The sequence below is a fragment of the Danio rerio genome, chromosome 2 (assembly GCF_052040795.2).
Source record: "Danio rerio strain M-AB ecotype USA chromosome 2, GRCz13ab, whole genome shotgun sequence".
NCBI classification, from domain to species: domain Eukaryota; kingdom Metazoa; phylum Chordata; class Actinopteri; order Cypriniformes; family Danionidae; genus Danio; species Danio rerio.
In genome coordinates, this window is record NC_141022.1 from 17,598,120 (window position 1) to 17,618,854 (window position 20,735).

General features: G+C 40.5%; 3 protein-coding genes across 10 annotated transcripts in view; 1 reads left to right on the forward strand and 2 right to left on the reverse strand.

Moving 5' to 3' along the window:
• Positions 1-6,468: 6,468 nt before the first annotated feature.
• Positions 6,469-8,499, reverse strand: LOC147846304 (serine/threonine-protein kinase pim-1-like). Its single transcript, XM_087240603.1, has 7 exons — positions 8,328-8,499; positions 7,820-8,026; positions 7,629-7,711; positions 7,464-7,514; positions 7,025-7,397; positions 6,723-6,902; positions 6,469-6,644 (listed from the first exon to the last, which is right to left on the reverse strand). Exons 1-7 carry the CDS (start codon positions 8,350-8,352, stop codon positions 6,553-6,555), a joined length of 1,011 nt encoding a protein of 336 aa, XP_087096729.1. The 5' UTR covers positions 8,353-8,499; the 3' UTR covers positions 6,469-6,552.
• A 1,622-nt stretch (positions 8,500-10,121) lies between these two features.
• On the forward strand, positions 10,122-18,170 carry LOC141378001 (serine/threonine-protein kinase pim-1). 2 transcript variants are annotated; one of them, XM_087240602.1, is made up of 7 exons: positions 10,122-10,258; positions 10,560-10,766; positions 10,875-10,957; positions 11,072-11,122; positions 11,189-11,561; positions 11,684-11,863; positions 13,923-18,170. In XM_087240602.1, the coding sequence occupies exons 1-7, from the start codon at positions 10,234-10,236 to the stop codon at positions 13,937-13,939; spliced, it is 936 nt and encodes a 311-aa protein (XP_087096728.1). In that variant the 5' UTR covers positions 10,122-10,233; the 3' UTR covers positions 13,940-18,170. The 2 variants fall into 2 exon arrangements, with proteins under 2 accessions (XP_087096728.1, XP_087096727.1); XM_087240601.1 differs by lacking the exon at positions 13,923-18,170 and adding an exon at positions 11,942-13,706.
• Positions 18,171-19,062: 892 nt separating this feature from the next.
• hccsa.1 (holocytochrome c synthase a) overlaps positions 19,063-20,735 on the reverse strand; it is a 33,599-nt gene continuing 31,926 nt past the window's right edge. For all 7 annotated transcript variants that reach the window (XM_087239243.1, XM_087239242.1, XM_087239244.1 and 4 more), the window contains 1 exon segment: positions 19,063-19,475. In XM_087239243.1, coding sequence (XP_087095369.1) covers positions 19,283-19,475 — 193 coding nt within the window. In that variant the 3' untranslated portion in view covers positions 19,063-19,282.

Below are 20,735 nucleotides of genomic sequence, written 5' to 3' on the forward strand. Positions count from 1 at the left end.
TTCAGCTGGTGCTGCATCTTCAGCTCCTCCAGCATCCACACAGAGTCTCACAGATGCAGCAGAGGAAGCTCAGGATCAGGAAGCTGTTCTCTGCAGTTCCTCTGCCATTCCTGCTCACCCTCTACAAATCATTGAAAGCATTTATCTACACTGACTCTAACAATGCTGTTGCGTGTGGCGTTCACTCCTGCCATTAATAATTACTTTCAATTGATCTTGTTTGTCCTTTTCCCTTTTCAGTTTTCTATTGGTTAATCTGGTGGCGTCAGGCCTTTAAATCGAACGGAAGCGGACTTCTACGGCCCCTCATTCCTCCACGTCACCACAGTCTTTGACGGCTTTATTGTTGTGTTCTCCTTTATGCTTTCCTCTTGATATTTGTTTGGAGTGGGGAGCTCCAACCTGCTTTAGGTTTGTTTAGTTGTTCTTTATTATGTTGTTGGGCTCCCCATCTCTTGTCAATTTGGATTGTTTTGTTGGTTATGTTATATTAATAAATAATTTAGCTGGAGAACTTTGGCCGTTGTTTATTATGTTACGTTGTCTTTTTGGTCACGAGTCTTATTTAAGTTCAGGACCGTAACATAATTGGGGGCTCGTCCGGGATCTCTTTAAGTTGTTTCACTTTGTTCTCTTTTTGATACCAAACTTGTTTGACTTTACTGAACGATAGATCGTTAGACTAATGTTTGGTTCTCATGGGGAATTCCTCATGACGTAATTTCGCGTCATAGGGAATCCCGCGTAGCGTGTCACACCGGAGCGTGTGCATGTGTGTGTGAACATCGTGTTTGTTTTGCTTTATCAACGCGGTTGCATGGCAAAGCTTTCTGGAAATGCAGGTAAGTGAAGTGTTTTTGTATACTGTTAATTGCATAGCGGCCTTTACTCCCCTGTTAGGCTGAAGAGGCGTTGTCCTTTGGACTTCGTCTGTTTTTTGTTTTTGTAGTGTCGCAAAGAGGCGGTTAGTGTTATCTGTTAACGCAGATATCTCGGGAGCACGTCCGTAGGATTTTGTGGGGTCGTCTATTATAGATTGTCTCACAATCCTGCTGGTTTTTAGTGCATAATAACCCGCCGCTGAACTGCGTGAAGACTAGGTGAGTTAGACAGGTGAAGTTCCGTTAGGCAGGCGCAGATAGAGGGGTGTATTTGCTCGCATTTGGTATACTTTGTAACGTTTGTTGTCACTTCACTTTCCTTTGCATTATCTTTATATTTTGTTATATAGTTAATTTGCGGAAGTTTGTATTTTGCTGTTGGATGACTAAGATTTGACGCAGATTAGATTTTTTTGTATATTTGATATTAATATTTTGACTGCGTGTTTTTCAATCTTATTATGGAGTTTAGTTTAGAGGAATTTGTTGCTCATCCGAGCATAGAGAAACTTGAACAGTGTACTAAAAGTAATCTGTTCTCTATTGCTGCTCACTTTGAAGTACCACTCTCTAAACAAGAGAAAAAACAGAAAATTAAAAATGAATTGCATACAGCCTTATGTGAAATGAGTATCCTTCCTCCTGTTAGTGCTGTCACTTCACGTGCTGATGTGCAGCCTGACTCTGAATTGCGTAGACTTGAGTTGCAAGTAGAAATACGGCGATTGGAGCTCAAGGAAAAAGAGCTAAAGCATGAATTTGAGCTGCGTAAATTTGAGATACAGGAAATTGGAAGACGTGAATCTGCTCGTTTGTCTAGGCAGTCAAGGGATTTTGATCCGGAAACAGACTTTGACATTAATAAATGCATTCGTTTAATTCCTCCTTTTTCAGAGAGAGATGTGGACAAATATTTTGTACTTTTTGAACGAGTGGCTACGACATTGAAATGGCCTAAAGAGGTATGGACTCTTCTTTTGCAATGTGTATTCACAGGAAAAGCCCAGGAGGCATATGCTTCTCTTTCACCTGAATTAAGTTTAAAATATGATCAGGTGAAATCTGCTGTTTTAAGGTCCTATGAATTAGTACCCGAGGCCTATAGGCAAAAGTTTAGGCGTTATAAAAAAGCTGAAAGCCAAACTTATGTCGAATTTGGTCGTGAAAAAACTGTACTTTTTGATCGTTGGTGTTCTGCACAAGAAGTGAAAAATTTAGAACAGCTTCGTGATCTAATTTTAATGGAGGAATTCAAAAATTGTCTACCAGACAAAATTGCAACATACTTGAATGAACAGAAAGTCACTAATGTACTAGATGCTGCGGTATTAGCCGATGAATATGTTCTGACTCACAGAGAGAGCTTTGAAAAGCCATCGTTCTCTCCGTTGCAGCGTAGTCCTGTCACGCACTTTCACACTGAGCACAGTGCTAAAGATGCAGCTAGGCCAAGGCCAGTATGTGCTTATTGCAAAAAACGTGGTCATTTAATCAACAGCTGTTTTTTGTTGAATAAAAAGAAGCCTAAAACTGTGGCACTGGTAGAAAAAGTCTCAACATCAAACCTTTTTCAGTCTGGGTGTGTTGATTTGGAGATTTACTCACCATTTATAATGAAGGGAGTTGTTTCCTTGTCAGACAGTGATGTAAAAGTTCCTGTAACCATCTTGCGTGATACTGCCGCTTCTAGATCTATCATTCTACAAAGTGTGTTGCCTCTTTCTGATAAAACTTCGTTAAACTGCAATGAGATTGTTCAGGGATTTGGAATGAAACTTGTTAACCTGCCAATGCATTCTGTCCAGCTTGAGTCGGATCTGGTGTCTGGTCCAGTAGCAGTTGCAGCATGCACAGCTTTTCCAATAAAAGGAGTGGATTTTCTCTTGGGGAATGATCTTGCTGGGGGCAAAATCTTAGTGAGTCCTGAAGTAACTGCTGTGCCCTTTTTGTCTGAAGGCCCAGATGAACTGCAGGTGAAGTATCCAACAGTGTTTCCTGTATGTGCTGTCACTCGGTCAATGGCTAAAGCTAACTTGATAGACTCTGATGGCTTGGAGGATAGTTTTATGATAGATCTTGACAGACAACCTAAAGTAGACTCTGATAGTGGCCCTGTTCTGAGTTCTCCATCTTTAGTCTCTGATTTTACAGAGTTGGATGGAAAATGTGAAAACTCATCAGCTGACAATGTGCTAGAACGTTCTGAGCTGTCTGAGAGCTTTAGTGGGGTTCGTATGTCAAAAGAACATCTAATTTCTGAACAAAGGAGTGATGATTCGCTCGTTTCTCTGTATGAATTGGCTGTCCCTGAAGAAAAGCTTATCGACAATGTGTCTGGTTATTTTGTCAAAAATAACATTTTAATGCGCAAGTGGACGCCATCTTCTGCTTCTGTGCATGATGATTGGAGCACTGTAACACAAATTGTTGTTCCAAAAAAGCTTCGAGGTGAAATACTCAGTTTAGCTCATGACAACCCCTTAGCTGGTCATTTGGGTGTCACCAAAACCTATGATCGTATTTTGCGTAATTTTTTTTGGCCAGGTCTAAAACGGGATGTGAAGTGGCATTGTAGAACATGTCATACTTGTCAAATAGCTGGAAAGTCAAATCCACCGATTCCACCTTACCCTTTATATCCTATTCCAGCTGTAGACTCGCCGTTTGACCATGTCGTGGTGGACTGTGTAGGCCCATTGCCTCGTACCAAATCTGGCAGTAAATTTTTGTTGACCATTATGTGCGCTTCAACACGTTTTCCTGAGGCCATACCCATGCGCAAAATTACGGCCACGTCAGTAGTAAAAGCACTGACCAAGTTCTTCTCACTGTTTGGGCTTCCCAAGGTAATTCAAACGGACCAGGGAACAAATTTTATGTCTCGTGTTTTTAAACAGGTCACCAATCAGCTGAAAATATCCCATAACTTTTCAAGTGCTTACCATCCTGAAAGTCAGGGCACATTGGAGAGATTTCATCAGACCCTTAAATCAATGCTTCGTGCATATTGCCTGGAGTTTGAAAAGGATTGGGATGAGGGTGTGCACTTGCTTTTGTTTGCAGCTCGAGAAGTGGTGCAAGAATCTACTGGCTTCAGCCCAGCAGACTTGGTGTTTGCACATAATATCCGTGGCCCTTTGAAATTGCTGCGAGACAATTGGTTGAATGAATCGGAACAAAAAAATATACTGGATTATGTTAGCTCTTTTCGGCACAAGCTACATCGTGCATGTGAACTGGCTAAACAGAATTTAGCAGTTGCTCAATCCAGGATGAAAAACTGGTTTGATAAGAACAGTGTGGAGAGACAGTTTAAGCCGGGGGACAAAGTTTTGGTATTTTTACCGATTCCTGGCTGTAGCCTTCAAGCGAGGTATAGTGGACCTTATGTCATTGAAAAAAGGGTAAGTGATAGGGATTATGTGGTTGCTACCCCCGACCGTGTTCGTCGTAGCAGACTCTGCCACATCAACATGATCAAACCTTATTATGATCGTGGGCAAATGATTCCTCACAGCTCTAAAAAAATAAAAACAGCTCCATCTATGCCTAACACTGAGTGTTCAACTGTCTCAAGTGTGTTACAGGTACAATCATTTTCCGGGTTGTCATCGGGTGCTGACAGTGTCATTGAGAACTCTGAGTCGCTGTCTGATCTTGAAGCTGGCGGCGACATTGAGAGTCCATCCGTGGCTACAGTTCAAGGATGTTTAAAAAATTCTGAGATGCTTGCTAATCTTGACTCTTGTTTTTTGCATCTTTCTGATTTACAGAGAACAGACATATTTAAATTAATTAAGTGTCATGTTTCCCTGTTTTCAGATGTTCCATCTCAGACTCATGTGCTGCATGACATCGATGTTGGTGCTAATGCTGCGATTAAACAACATCCATACCGCGTCAACCCTGTGAAACGTCAGCGACTACAAAATCAAGTCAATTATATGTTGGCGCATGGTATTGCAGAACCTAGTATTAGCTCATGGAGCTCGCCCTGTCTTTTGGCTATGAAGTCTGATGGATCTGAACGTTTCTGCACGGACTTTAGAAGGGTTAACAGTGTCACAAAACCTGACTGTCACCCTCTTCCTCGTATGGAAGACTGTGTTGACCGTGTGGGGTCGGCTGTGTTTGTGACAAAGTTAGACCTTCTTAAAGGATTTTGGCAGGTGCCATTAACTCAACGTGCAAAGGAAATCTCGGCATTTGTTACACCTGATGCCTTCTTACAGTATACAGTAATGCCTTTTGGGGTACGCAATGCGCCCGCGACATTTCAGCGGTTAGTTAACTGCGTGTTGGGGGGAGTGCCAGGATGTGAGGTGTATCTAGATGACATCGTTGTTCATTCAAAAACGTGGCAAGAACACATCCATCAGTTGACACAGGTTTTTGAGAAACTGACTGATGCCAATTTAACAGTTAATTTGGCCAAATGTGATTTTGCAAAAGCAACGGTAGTCTACTTGGGTAAGATTGTGGGCAGTGGCATGGTAAAACCAGTACACGCCAAGATTGAGGCTATCACGTCATTTCCAGTCCCTTCCACACGTCGCGAATTACAGCGCTTTCTGGGAATGGCGGGATATTACCGTAATTTTTGTAAAAATTTTTCGACAGTAGTTTCTCCTCTCACCGACCTATTAAGTCCGAAGTCGGTTTTTAAATGGTCACCGGAATGTCAACATTCTTTTGAGTCACTTAAACACCTTTTAATGCATGCACCCGTCTTGGCGGCTCCAGTGTACGACCGTACATTCAAATTGACTGTTGATGCTAGCGATGTAGGGGCAGGCGCTGTGCTTTTGCAGGATGGACTTGATGGAGTTCAGCACCCAGTGTGCTACTTTTCAAAAAAATTCCAGAAACATCAAAAAGCATACTCCACAATCGAAAAAGAAGCTCTGGCGCTGGTTTTGGCCCTTAACAATTTTGAGGTTTATATTGGATCTTCATCTTATCCAATAACAGTCTACACTGATCACAACCCTCTCATCTTTATTCATAGAATGCGTAATTCTAACCAACGCTTAATGAGATGGGCTTTGTTTGTCCAAGCCTTTAACTTGGACATGAAACATGTTGCCGGTAAAAATAATGTGCTGGCCGATGCGATGTCACGTATTACCATATGGTGATGGGTGGTGTTTATTGTCTTTTTGTTTTGTTTACCATTCACCATTTTGGGGGTGGAGGTGTTGCGTGTGGCGTTCACTCCTGCCATTAATAATTACTTTCAATTGATCTTGTTTGTCCTTTTCCCTTTTCAGTTTTCTATTGGTTAATCTGGTGGCGTCAGGCCTTTAAATCGAACGGAAGCGGACTTCTACGGCCCCTCATTCCTCCACGTCACCACAGTCTTTGACGGCTTTATTGTTGTGTTCTCCTTTATGCTTTCCTCTTGATATTTGTTTGGAGTGGGGAGCTCCAACCTGCTTTAGGTTTGTTTAGTTGTTCTTTATTATGTTGTTGGGCTCCCCATCTCTTGTCAATTTGGATTGTTTTGTTGGTTATGTTATATTAATAAATAATTTAGCTGGAGAACTTTGGCCGTTGTTTATTATGTTACGTTGTCTTTTTGGTCACGAGTCTTATTTAAGTTCAGGACCGTAACAAATGCAAAGCCACGACTGCTGGCATTCAGATAAGTGTAATGCCACTGGCCACCTGTTCACTGCAACCAGGGGTGGCGCTCAATGTCATCTAAACTGGGCCGATCTGCTGGCGCTGCACTGAGACACCAGCGAATCAGCTGACGGCACTCTGTTCCACACAACACAGCCTTCAGAACCACAAAAGCACAAACTTCTGCTCGCTCACCACATCATCTTCATCTCTTACCTGTCGACAGCTTCCTCGGGAAGTGCAGTCTGCTTTTGGACGTGACCGTCCGTGTGCCTCTGAAGGGGAAACAGTCGCACAGGATGTTGTAGAGAGTCACGCCGATGGACCAGACTGTCAGTGGAGAGGCATGATAGCGATGATGCCGAAACCACTCAGGAGGAGCAAAAGCAGGAGTGCCTGAGAGACACAAGAATAGCACAAACACACACTCTAAAGGCTCCAATAAACACAAACTCCCTTTGGAGGATCACAAGTTCACAAACATCCTCAGAGCGTTTCCTTCAGTCACACAAACCAACCTGCAAAGTATCTGTAGGCCGAGTCCTTCATCAGATCTCCACAGCCGAAGTCCAGCAGCTTGATGTCATGTGAGTCTGTGGAGATCAGCAGGTTCTCTGGCTTGATGTCCCGGTGCAGGACGCGGCGCCTCTGGCAGTGTTTCAGCGCCGCGATCAGCTGCACCAGCACTTTCTTGGCCAGAGGCTCGTCCAGACAGCCGTTCTCCTCACAGAAACTCTGGAGATCTTGGCAAGGAGCTGGACGCTCTAGGATCAGGACGTAGCGTCTGCGATGGTCAAACCAGTCCAGCAGCTGCAGGACACTGGGGCAGACAGGAGGTGAAGAGACGCGGGTCATCAACGCCACCTCCAGCGGCAGACGACCCTGACCATCCTGCAGGACAAATGCTCCATTACATCCAGGACTGAATCAAACACAACAGATTAACGCTCAACTTACAACTTTCAGTCTGGTGTGCGTCCGCTCTTTAGACACATACTTGATGGCCACCTGTAGACAGATAAAGCACAGTAAATCAGCCCTGCCTGATCGGGACACGAGACATTTACTGACATCAACATTTCTAAAGCCTGTCTGAATGAAGAAGTGAAGGAAAAGTCTTACTGGCAGTCCATCAGACCTGCGGATCCCAGCAAACACAGAGCCGAATCCGCCTCGTCCCAGCAACGGGCCCTTGGCATACTGGTCTGCAACACAGAAGAGCAGCAGAAATGTGTTGAAGAGAAAACATGAGCTGAGTCTCTTTAATGACCAATCATTTCACAACTGAGTCTCCACTATAAGCCTGTGCTGACCTCTGCGAGAGCGTTTGGCAGGTCTCCTAGACGAGGTGGACGCCGTTTGCTGCTTCCTCTTTCTGTTACTCTGATCTGTGGACACTGAATCGGCCAACAGGGAAGACAGAGGTGCCAAATAACCAGGAAGCCCACTAGAAGCGTCCCGTGTCTCTGTGTCCTGAACTGCTGTCTGGGTGAAAGCTGCACTCCTGGATCTGGAGCGGCCTGAAGATGAAATATCACAGACAGCAAACACTGATTATTGATTATTAATAAAACATCACTCACTGTCAGTGGTCACACTGCATTATTGCAATCATTACAACTGATTCAAGGAACAAAATAATTTATTAATAAATCTGTTTGTTTTTTCATTAAATAAAACAACATTTATTAGTTAGCAGGGGATATTTTAAGATTAAATGGCTTGATTTACACAATCTTCTTCATATTCATTTATTTAAACACTGTAAAACACAACATAAACATAGCAATAATAAACAAATGTCAAATGAAGAACACTCACTTCCTCTTTCAGCCATTTGCGCCATGAAGACCGTCCTGCAAAACTCCACCACAAGAGAAAATACAAACAAGAGAAAATATAATGACAAATTAATAAAAGACAACTGAAATGTCAAACAAACAAGTAGAAAAAAAAGCACAAACTAAAACAGAAATGACAAAAGAGCAATAAAATAAGCGTCTTAACAAGTAATCTGAACGATTAAAATAATTATGTATTCTTTTCAAAGAAAATATCCTTCGATGTCGTCCTGGAAAGAAACTCTCAGAAATCCTCAGGGCTTCTTGAAGAATCAGTTTCAGCACAAAAGTCTCTGCAAGTCCCTAAATTCGCCTCATCTCTCAACCAAGATCTTCAGCGCTTTCAGTGTTTATATATCTAGTCATATAATAACACGCTTTACTATAGCAACTCAAATTTAAAAAATCACTCATGTGGAAATCTGACGTCACAATTAAATTATGAAAATAATGAATAAAATAATAAACGGATATTTCATACATTTCTTCCTTTAACCAGCCAAAGCAAGGATTTTTTTAAAAAGAATAATAATTTATTAAAAATCTAATCTAATCTAAAGGCTCAATAATGTCAACTAATCGACGCGAAAAATACGTAATTACTTTGATAATCAAAAACGTAGCTCACTTATACTAATTTGTAAATTTTCTGAAGCGTTTTAGAAGTAAATAACTAAAAACCGAATTTTAAGAAGTTATAGAGCGAGCACTTTTATTATTTATTTTTTTACCTATAATAATAATAATAATAATAATTATTATTATTATTATTGTTGTTATTATTATTATTATATATTTTGTTTAAAATATATTATTTCAGTACTGGATTATTTGCGATAATAATTTTAAATTATTAATATTATTAATGTTAATTTCTTATGCCACTTCAGAATGAAACAGACATTACAGATAAGTGGAGATGATTAAAAAAAGATAATAATAATAAAATGTGTGTGTGTGTTCTACTTTTATTCATTACTATTTATAAAATGTTTTTGTTAACTGTTTTAAAACTGTAAGAAAAACAAGATGACTCCAGCACTATTTTTGACAAAGGAGACACATTTATTGATAATACATCTCTCTGTATACCATAAAATATACATAACAAGTTTGAGCTTTCTTATAGATAACTGGAGTTTTTCCACACCATAGAATTATATCCAGTTAATAAATATAAGCGTTATTATATTTTATATCCGAGAAAACTGCAGCTCCTCTGTTCAGTTGCGTCTGTTTATAGCGCACTGATGACCGGATTAAGATGGCAGCCGCGTACGTTTGACGTATCGGAGAATGAGGCGTCTAGCTATCTACTATATAATGTCTAAAATTAACACCTTCTATTTTATCAAATAATTTCTTAAGAGTTCAGTCTTCCTTTGGGTGATTAATTACTAATCGCAATAATTACATGAAAAATAGAAAAAAAAAATATTTATAGATTCCTTGTGTTTAGGCGCTACGTCATCCACATGAGTGATTTTTCAAATTAGAGTTGCTATAGTAACGCGTGTTATTTTATGACTCGATATATAAACACTGAAAGCGCTGACAAATCTTGGTTGAGAGAAGAGGCGAATTTAGGGACTTGCAGAGACTTTTGTGCTGAAACTGATTCTTCAAGAAGCCCTGAGGATTTCTGAGAGACTTTCTTTCCAGGACGACATCGGAGGATATTTTCTTTGAAAAGAATACATAATTATTTTAATCGTTCAGATTACTTGTTAAGACGCTTATTTTATTGCTCTTTTGTCATTTCTGTTTTAGTTTGTGCCTTTTTTCTACTTGTTTGTTTGACATTTCAGTTGTCTTTTATTAATTTGTCATTATATTTTCTCTTGTTTGTATTTTCTCTTGTGGTGGAGTTTTGCAGGACGGTCTTCATGGCGCAAATGGCTGAAAGAGGAAGTGAGTGTTCTTCATTTGACATTTGTTTATTATTGCTATGTTTATGTTGTGTTTTACAGTGTTTAAATAAATGAATATGAAGAAGATTGTGTAAATCAAGCCATTTAATCTTAAAATATCCCCTGCTAACTAATAAATGTTGTTTTATTTAATGAAAAAACAAACAGATTTATTAATAAATTATTTTGTTCCTTGAATCAGTTGTAATGATTGCAATAATGCAGTGTGACCACTGACAGTGAGTGATGTTTTATTAATAATCAATAATCAGTGTTTGCTGTCTGTGATATTTTATCTTCAGGCCGCTCCAGATCCAGGAGTGCAGCTTTCACCCAGACAGCAGTTCAGGACACAGAGACACGGGACGCTTCTGGTGGGCTTCCTGGTTATTTGGCACCTCTGTCTTCCCTGTTGGCCGATTCAGTGTCCACAGATCAGAGTAACAGGAAGAGGAAGCAGCAAACGGCGTCCACCTCGTCTAGGAGACCTGCCAAACGCTCTCGCAGAGGTCAGCACAGGCTTATAGTGGAGACTCAGTTGTGAAATGATTGGTCATTAAAGAGACTCAGCTCATGTTTTCTCTTCAACACATTTCTGCTGCTCTTCTGTGTTGCAGACCAGTATGCCAAGGGCCCGTTGCTGGGACGAGGCGGATTCGGCTCTGTGTTTGCTGGGATCCGCAGGTCTGATGGACTGCCAGTAAGACTTTTCCTTCACTTCTTCATTCAGACAGGCTTTAGAAATGTTGATGTCAGTAAATGTCTCGTGTCCCGATCAGGCAGGGCTGATTTACTGTGCTTTATCTGTCTACAGGTGGCCATCAAGTATGTGTCTAAAGAGCGGACGCACACCAGACTGAAAGTTGTAAGTTGAGCGTTAATCTGTTGTGTTTGATTCAGTCCTGGATGTAATGGAGCATTTGTCCTGCAGGATGGTCAGGGTCGTCTGCCGCTGGAGGTGGCGTTGATGACCCGCGTCTCTTCACCTCCTGTCTGCCCCAGTGTCCTGCAGCTGCTGGACTGGTTTGACCATCGCAGACGCTACGTCCTGATCCTAGAGCGTCCAGCTCCTTGCCAAGATCTCCAGAGTTTCTGTGAGGAGAACGGCTGTCTGGACGAGCCTCTGGCCAAGAAAGTGCTGGTGCAGCTGATCGCGGCGCTGAAACACTGCCAGAGGCGCCGCGTCCTGCACCGGGACATCAAGCCAGAGAACCTGCTGATCTCCACAGACTCACATGACATCAAGCTGCTGGACTTCGGCTGTGGAGATCTGATGAAGGACTCGGCCTACAGATACTTTGCAGGTTGGTTTGTGTGACTGAAGGAAACGCTCTGAGGATGTTTGTGAACTTGTGATCCTCCAAAGGGAGTTTGTGTTTATTGGAGCCTTTAGAGTGTGTGTTTGTGCTCTTCTTGTGTCTCTCAGGCACTCCTGCTTTTGCTCCTCCTGAGTGGTTTCGGCATCATCGCTATCATGCCTCTCCACTGACAGTCTGGTCCATCGGCGTGACTCTCTACAACATCCTGTGCGACTGTTTCCCCTTCAGAGGCACACGGACGGTCACGTCCAAAAGCAGACTGCACTTCCCGAGGAAGCTGTCGACAGGTAAGAGATGAAGATGATGTGGTGAGCGAGCAGAAGTTTGTGCTTTTGTGGTTCTGAAGGCTGTGTTGTGTGGAACAGAGTGCCGTCAGCTGATTCGCTGGTGTCTCAGTGCAGCGCCAGCAGATCGGCCCAGTTTAGATGACATTGAGTGCCACCCCTGGTTGCAGTGAACAGGTGGCCAGTGGCATTACACTTATCTGAATGCCAGCAGTCGTGGCTTTGCATTGTTAGAGTCAGTGTAGATAAATGCTTTCAATGATTTGTAGAGGGTGAGCAGGAATGGCAGAGGAACTGCAGAGAACAGCTTCCTGATCCTGAGCTTCCTCTGCTGCATCTGTGAGACTCTGTGTGGATGCTGGAGGAGCTGAAGATGCAGCACCAGCTGAAACCAGAGCCACGACGACACACATCAGCCAGTCTAAAGCAGACAGATGTGGAAAAATTAGAACAGTTAGACAACAGGTCTACTATTAATGACTAGTACATTGTATATTTGCATATAACAAAGCAGAGATTGGTACATGAAGACTTATAAATATCATGCATTTCTAACATGTCATCAATGTACAGAACACAAATAAACATTCTTTACATATTTGATGTGGTTTTGTTAGTGATTTAATAATTCATCACAGACAAAGCAGAATCACAGTGAAGAGATTCATCTCAAAATTAATTCTAGAAAAAAAAACATGCAAATAAAGAACTTACTGTATTCAGCTTTCCAATTTAAAAAATAACTAAAAGATTTAGCATTTAGTTAGAGTAAGAACTGTGACCAGTGTATAAGCAGATGTATTTAGCTTATATTAAGCTGTTAGGTGACAGTCCTGAGGCACTGCGCTGCTTATTTTAAAATGTTTTTAGAAATACTGTAGTGTCTAAAGCCTTACTCAAGTGTAATTTTGTTACCAGTCACTTGTGTCTGTGAGTGAGCAGATCGCATATTCTATTATTAATGCAAGTCTTGGGCCTTGGGCAAGTCTTGCTTAATGCAAGTTTTTTTCTCCGCTATTTTTAAAACGTTTTATTTTAAAAATGTTAAGGGGGTGCCCTGTGAGTCATGCAACAGTCTGTTTTGTTTTCTGATTGACATTTTTGGTTTTACACTCATGGAATTTGCACTAGAATGAGAAAACAATGGTGTCTGAGGCTCATGATATGCCCATTTCCATCTGATCTCCTATTATTTGACCATACCTAGGTATACCCAGATTTCCTTTATAGGGCACCTTTAAAATACAACTTATTCAAAAATTCAATATCTAATTTCCATTCTAAAGAAAAAAGTTCAAGTATCATCAAGTTATGTTTACCACAGACGTTGTTTTACTTATAAACAGAAAAAACCCAAAGGATCCCACAGTGAATTATTCGGGTTTTGATATCATTCCTGCACCTCTGTATCACAATGTTTATTATTAGTATTTGTAGTGTGTATTTTTGCCTTATACATTGTTTGGTATTATATACAGTTGAAGTCAGAATTATTAGCCCCAGAATTATTAGACCCGTTTATTTTTTAACCCAAATTCCGTTTTACGGAGAGAAGATTTTTTTTCCAACACATTTCTAAACATAATAGTTTTAATAACTACGTTCTATTGACTGATTTATTTATCTTTGCCATGACGAAAGTAAATATTATTTGACAAGAAGACACTTCTATACAGCTTAAAGTAACATTTAAAGGCTTAACTAGGTTAACTAGGCAGGTTAGGGTAATTAGGCAAGTTTTGTATAATGATGGTTTGTTCTGTAGAGAGCTAAAAAAAAAATTGCTTAAAGGGGTTAATAATTTCGACCCTAAAACGGTTCATAATAAATTAAAACCGCTTTTATTCTAGCCAAAATAAAACAAATAAAACTTTCTCCAGAAGAAACAATATTACCAGACATACTGTGAAAATGTCCTTGCTCTGTTAAACATCATTTGAAAAATATTTAAAATAAATAAATAAATAAATAAATAAATAAAATGTAAAGGGGGGCTAATAATTCTGACTTCAACTGTATATATTTATAGTGTATCTCAATTTATTTGTAATGTTCCACACAGGTTTGATTTATTTCTAGAGGAACTTCTTCAGCTTCAAAGGGAAACACAGAGGACTTAAAAAGATCCTATAATGGAGCGTTCCAGAAAGATCTAGGATCAGATCAACTTTAGATGGAAACTTTGTGACTAAGGATTTTGAGAGGGGAGCTCTGAAATCAAAACAGCTGCAACTGGCTCTGGCTCAGGAAACTCTACAGAAAACAAAGGACACCACGACTCAAACTTAAAGCATAAAAAGAACTCTCTGAGAGGAATGTTTATGGTGGACAAGATGGACATCAGTGTGATTTGAAGAACCTCCGGCAAACTTTACAAATGGAGCTCGGGATTGAGAAATGAGCATCCTGGGTTCATGTGCTCTCAGACCAACACCAGGATCATAAAGTTTGCAGATCCAGATAAAGTTTGCAGAACCACAGTCATCACAGGAGTAGAGAGAAACTAGATATTAAAGTTTGAGAACAAACTTTATGGTGGCTTGAAAAGCCGAATCTGAAAGTTTGAAGTGGTTTTAAAGTGTAAATAGCATGTTAGTATGATTTTAGCTTGAGTTAACATATTACTAGCATGAATTAGCATGTTAGTAGCATGATTCTTACATGAATTAGCATGTTGTTAGCATGATTCTAGCATGAATTAGCATGTTATTAGCATGATTCTAGCATGAATTAGCATGTTGTTAGCGTGATTCTAGCATGAATTAGCATGTTACTAGCATGATTCTAGCATGAATTAGCATGCTACTAGGATAATTCTAGCATGAATTAGCATGTTAGTAGCATGATTCTTACATGAATTAGCATGTTGTTAGCATGATTTTAGCATGAATTAGCATGTTACTAGCATGATTCTAGCATGAATAAGCATGTTGTTAGCATGATTCTAGCATAAACTAGCATGTTACTAGCATGATTCTAGCATGAATTAGCATGTTGTTAGCATGATTCTAGCATGAATTAGCATTTTACTAGGCGGTTGCTAGGGTGTTTTAAGTGGTTGCTAGGTGGTTGCTAAGGTGGTGCAAGGCAGTTGCTAAGGTGGTCTGACTAGTTGCTAGGTGGTTGCTCAGGTGTTGCTAGACGATTGCTAGGGTGTTTTGAGTGGTTGCTAGGTGGTTGCTAAGGTGGTGCTAGGCAGTTGCTAAGGTGTTCTGACTAGTTGCTAAGTGGTTACTAAGGTGTTGCAAGGTGGTCGCTAGGGTATTCTGAGTGGTTGCTAGGTGGTTGCTAAGGTGTTGTTAGGCGGTTGCTAGGGTGTTCTGAGTGGTTGCTAAGGTGTTGCTAGGTGGTTGCTAAGGTGTCCTAAGTGGTTGCTAGGTGGTTGCTAGGGTATTCTGAGTGGTTGCTAAGGCGTTACTAGGTGGTTGCTAGGGTGTCCTGAGTGGTTGCTAAGGTGTTGCTAGGTGGTTGCTAGGGTGTCCTGAGTGGTTGCTAGGTGGTTGCTAAGGTGTTGCTAGGTGGTTGCTAGGGTGTTGCTAGGTGGTTGCTAACGTGTTGCTAGGTGGTTGCTAAGGTGTCCTAAGTGGTTGCTAGGTGGTTGCTAAGGTGTTGCTAGGTGTTTGCTAAGGTGTTGCTAGGCGGTTGCTAGGGTGTCCTAAGTGGTTGCTAGGTGGTTGCTAAGGTGTTGCTAGGCGGTTGCTAGGGTGTTCTGAGTGGTTGCTAGGTGGTTGCTAAGGTTTTGCTAGGGTGTCCTAAGTGGTTGCTAGGTGGTTGCTAAGGTGTTGCTAGGCGGTTGCTAGAGTATTCTGAGTGGTTGCTAAGGCGTCGCTAAGTGGTTGCTAGGGTGTCCTGAGTGGTTGCTAAGGTGTTGCTAGGTGGTTGCTAGGGTGTCCTGAGTGGTTGCTAAGGTGTTGCTAGGCGGTTGCTAGGGTGTTCTGAGTGGTTGCTAGGTGGTTGCTAAGGTGTTGCTAGGTGGTTGCTAAGGTGTCCTAAGTGGTTGCTAGGTGGTTGCTAAGGTGTTGCTAGGCGGTTGCTAGGGTGTCCTAAGTGGTTGCTAAGGTGTTGCTAGGCGGTTGCTAGAGTATTCTGAGTGGTTGCTAAGGCGTCGCTAGGTGGTTGCTAGGGTGTCCTGAGTGGTTGCTAAGGTGTTGCTAGGTGGTTGCTAGGGTGTCCTGAGTGGTTGCTAGGTGGTTGCTAAGGTGTTGCTAGGTGGTTGCTAGGGTGTTCTGAGTGGTTGCTAGGTGGTTGCTAAGGTGTTGCTAGGCAGTTGCTAGGGTGTCCTAAGTGGTTGCTAGGTGGTTGCTAAGGTGTTGCTAGGCGGTTGCTAGGGTGTCCTAAGTGGTTGCTAGGTAGTTGCTAAGGTGTTGCTAGGTGGTTGCTAGGGTGTTCTGAGTGGTTGCTAGGTGGTTGCTAAGGTGTCCTAAGTGGTTGCTAGATGGTTGCTAGGGTATTCTGAGTGGTTGCTAAGGCGTTGCTAGGTGGTTGCTAGGGTGTCCTGAGTGGTTGCTAGGTGGTTGCTAAGGTGTTGCTAGGTGGTTGCTAAGGCGTTGCTAGGCAGTTGCTAGGGTGTTCCGAGTGGTTGCTAGGTGGTTGCTAGGCGGTTGCTAAGGTGTCCCAAGTGGTTGCTAGGTGGTTGCTAAGGTGTTGCTAGGTGGTTGCTAAGGTTTTCTGAGTTATTGCTAAGGCGTTACTAGGCAGTTGCTAGGGTGTCCTGAGTGGTCGCTAGGCCCTTACTAAGGCATTACTAGGCCGTTGCTAGGTGGTTGCTAGGCGGTTGCTAGGGTAATTTGGGTGGTTGCTAGGCAGTTGCTAGGGTACCCTGGTTGGTTACTAGGCAAGCCTCACATACATGCTTGATAAAACATTTATACTTAGTAAGCATTTCTAGCAAGTTACAGTACTTGGCTAGTCAATATTAGCATGTAGCTAGTCACTGCTAGCATGTGTAGCATATGGGAAGTTCCGTTTGCTAGCATGAGTCAAACGAGCCAATCTCCAAGTCTCTACGATGTTCTGATGCTGAGATATAGCTGTTGAAGAATGGTTGTTAGGGTACTCTGTTTTGTTGCTATGGGCGAGGTTACAGAGTGAACTTGAATGTGGTTGGTTGTCTAAGTCAAAAGAACCAACTCCCATGTCTCTATGACACTGCTATGCAAAGATATGCATGTAGGCCTATTTTAATGGAAGTCTACGGGACAGTTGCTAGGGTGCAGTATGTGGTAGTTAGGGGTGTGGCTAGAAAGTTAAAAGCTCATCAGTTATTGGCAGTTTGGTAGTCTGAGTTAAATGAGCTCAGCCATTAGTCTGTATGATAGTCTGATGCAGAGTTATGAGCTCACAAAGTTTGATCCCATGTTAAGTCAATGAGAGTCTTTTGAATGGAAGTCTACGGGACAGTTGCTAGGGTGCCATAAGTGGTTGCTAGGGAGTGGCTAGTAAGTCTAAAGGTCATCAGTGATTGGCTGCTGGCTAGACTGAGTTGAATGAGGCCTGACTCTAGTCTGTAGGACAGTCTGATGCAGAGTTATGAGCTCACAAAGGTTGACCCAATGTTAAGTCAATGGCAGTCTTTTACAATGGAAGTCTATGGGACAGTTGCTAGGGTGCCAAAAGTGGTTGCTAGGGAGTGGCTAGTAAGTTTAAAGGTCATCAGTTATTGGCTGCTTGCTAGACTGAGTTAAATGAGCCCAGTTAGAAGTCTGTAGGACAGTCTGATGCAGAGTTATGAGGTCACAAAGTTTGACCCAATGTTAAGTCAATGGGAATTTTGGGAATTTTCCGGGTCGTTTTTCGGAAAACCGAAAGTCGGATCAGTTGGAACAGATATAGCAACCCGAGTCAGACCAGTTTGAAGGTTTGACGAAAGTTTGAAGTATGAAGCTTGAAAAGTTTAGGAGGAGATACACTTTAAAATTAGTCTCAGAAGAAAGAAGAAGAAGAAGAAGAAGAATAATAATAAGTTTACGTGAGATAACAGTATGTTGGCTTTTCAAGCCACCATAATTATCGAACAGAGGAGCGATATTGCACAAAAGTAGCCAGGAGAACAGAAAAGTGTGGCTTGATCTAGTTCAATTAGCTCCTAAAGACTTAGTCCATTGGACATTTGCTGATCCAGGATGAGAACATGCTGTCATGTTAAGCCTGATGTAGATAACCAGGATAACTGCACGTTCATGTCATGGCATTCTTAAAGACCACAACATTTGTCACAGAATCAGGGATGGAAATATGGATTAAACACGATGTCAGCCAATCAGGTATCAAGTTAAAAAAGGGTCCTCTTGCCCTCTAATCTGGGACCTCCCATTACTTTCATTCAGAGACTTAACAGAATCACATGCAGAGGCGAAACTAATTAACAAATTAGCAAAGAATAAATCTCAGTAGAAACTTTAGACGACTTTCAACTGAGTCATGGCTAAATTCAGTTGGGATAGCTTGAAACTCACGTTTTTCCTTGCTTTTGTGCAATACCCCTCAGGACTATGTATATATATGAAAAAAGAGCATAGAGATTATTATTGATGGCAGTTATGGCATTTTATGGATCTATTGTAATCAAATGAAAGCACTGACAATTTAACCCTGCAAAATGCAAGCAAATTGAATGAACAAATTTTCTTGTAAAATTAAAACATGGGGGAATAGTGGGATTTAATAGTGGGTTTCTTTATAAAGTAATGTTTCTTTTTATTTAAACTATTGTTTTACTTTTACATTTTAGTACAAAAAGTACATGGCACAATAGTAGTATCTGGCACATATTAAGTTAACCCAGACCTTTATTTTATTTAACAATATTTACATTCTTTCAGCTTATTGTGAACTGCATAAAATAATGTAGTGTACTTAAAGAGTAAGCACCAATGTCCACTTACTTCCAAATGATCCACTCAATTTCCAAAATATTACATCTTTATATTCTGTTTTAAACAAAAAAAGTGTGAATATTTTAATGAGCATTACAATAAATTGTTTTAACTAACTTTATGTCAGAAATAAATATAATTGGTCTGAGAAAAGAGTAGTAAATGAAGAAAAACTTGTATCTATCAGATTTTGTGTATATTTACACAGCCACTTGACTCTGTATTGTTAATATTATGGATGTCTTATGATAAAGCAGCACTGATTTGCCAACTATAGATTCTAAAAACCAAACTGTGCATTTCCTAATGTATACCAGAACACCTTCATAAGATTAACAGCATTTCCTGTTTATTATAAGATGCAGTATGTTTGCAATAGCACATAGTGCCACATTCTTTTTAAATAGTTTCAAAATTTACACCTAATGGATCCATCACAGGAATATAAGTAAGCCATTCTGACTCCAAATGCAAAAAAAAAAGACCTTCCACAGACTTGGTTATAAATAATAGTTCCTGTTTATCCAACAGTTCATGTCCAGTAAGTTTATGTTGAGGTCCAACGCCACCAGGTCACTTTCATACGGTCCCAAACGGCTCCTAAAGAGTCGAAGGCTGGACGCACATCGAGGATGGTGTGTTTGGACACCAGGCCTCCATCATAGTAGTCGATCACATATCTGACCTCTTTTCCACAACGGTCAACAATCCAGTCGTGCCGATCAAATGGCAGCTCGTGCCTGCAAAACACAACACCAGAAGCACATTATTAGAACTCTCCTGACAGCATTTGGAAATTTTTTCCAAATAAAGATAATTGAACAATGTTTTGCCGACTGTGGTTTTTGTGCTAGTAGCTAGTTAGCTGTTTATGTCAGTCATGGATGGTTAAATTTGAAACTAAAACAAGCTGTATGTGGCAGCAAGTCCCTGTCTAAAATTAATAATTCACTAAAAATGCAAAATTCTGTCATAATTTAGTCATCCTGAATATCTTCTAAACCTGACTCACTACAAAAGAAGGTATTTTAAAGAATGTTGTAAAGGAGGAGCCGTTGACGTTAGTGGCTGCTGGCTTACAGCATTCTTCAAATTATCTTCTTTTGTGTTCAACATAAGAAAGAAATTCCTAATAGTTTAAAACCACTTGAGTGCAAGTAAATGGAGAGGACATTTGCATTTTTGGGTAAACTGACTCTTTAAGGACTGATTCGCTGAATCATTTGTTCAAACGATTTGCTCAAAAGAGCCATTTACTTTAAAACAAGTGATTGCAATCATGATCATTACTGATGATTGCAAAACTTAATTTTGTTTGCAATATTATGTAACTATATCATATCTTATAAATATATTGAATACACCCATGCACTAGTATCTTATGTTCAATGTTTGAATTTTATGCTCAGACAGTCAGTGACTCGAGACTTTTTTTTTTTTTTTCTCAGTGACAATGTCATGGGCCTGTTCCATAAACCAAGCTTAGAGAATGAGCCAGGCTTATTTTGGTAAGTTAGGTTTATTATGGCGGATTTGGTTTCATAAATCAAATTTACGATTGTTCAAACTCAGTTACTCTGGCACCTTATGCTGGGAAACTAGCCTGGTCCAGGGCAGGCTAACTCTCAGGCTAAGTCAAGTTCAAGCTTAATCAAGGTAATATTAACATTCAAGTGCAGTATTTTGATGCCATTTGAATTCACTTAACCGCTTAATAATGATGAAAACTCTATATTCACTTAATAGTAATTTTATATTTCTTTGTATCTGATGATTATCTTTCCTGTTTATTAAAATTTTCTTTAATATTTTCCCTCAACATTTTAATTTAGGTGTACACATTTTTGCACTGTGATGTTCAGATTATTTTTTGTTAGATTAGTCCAAAATTCAAAATTTTGCTTTTGCTTTTTGCACATTCTGTAGAAAATATTACTTTAAAAGAGAGATCTGTGATGTCAATCGATTAAAAAAATTAACTAATTAATCTCACATTTTTT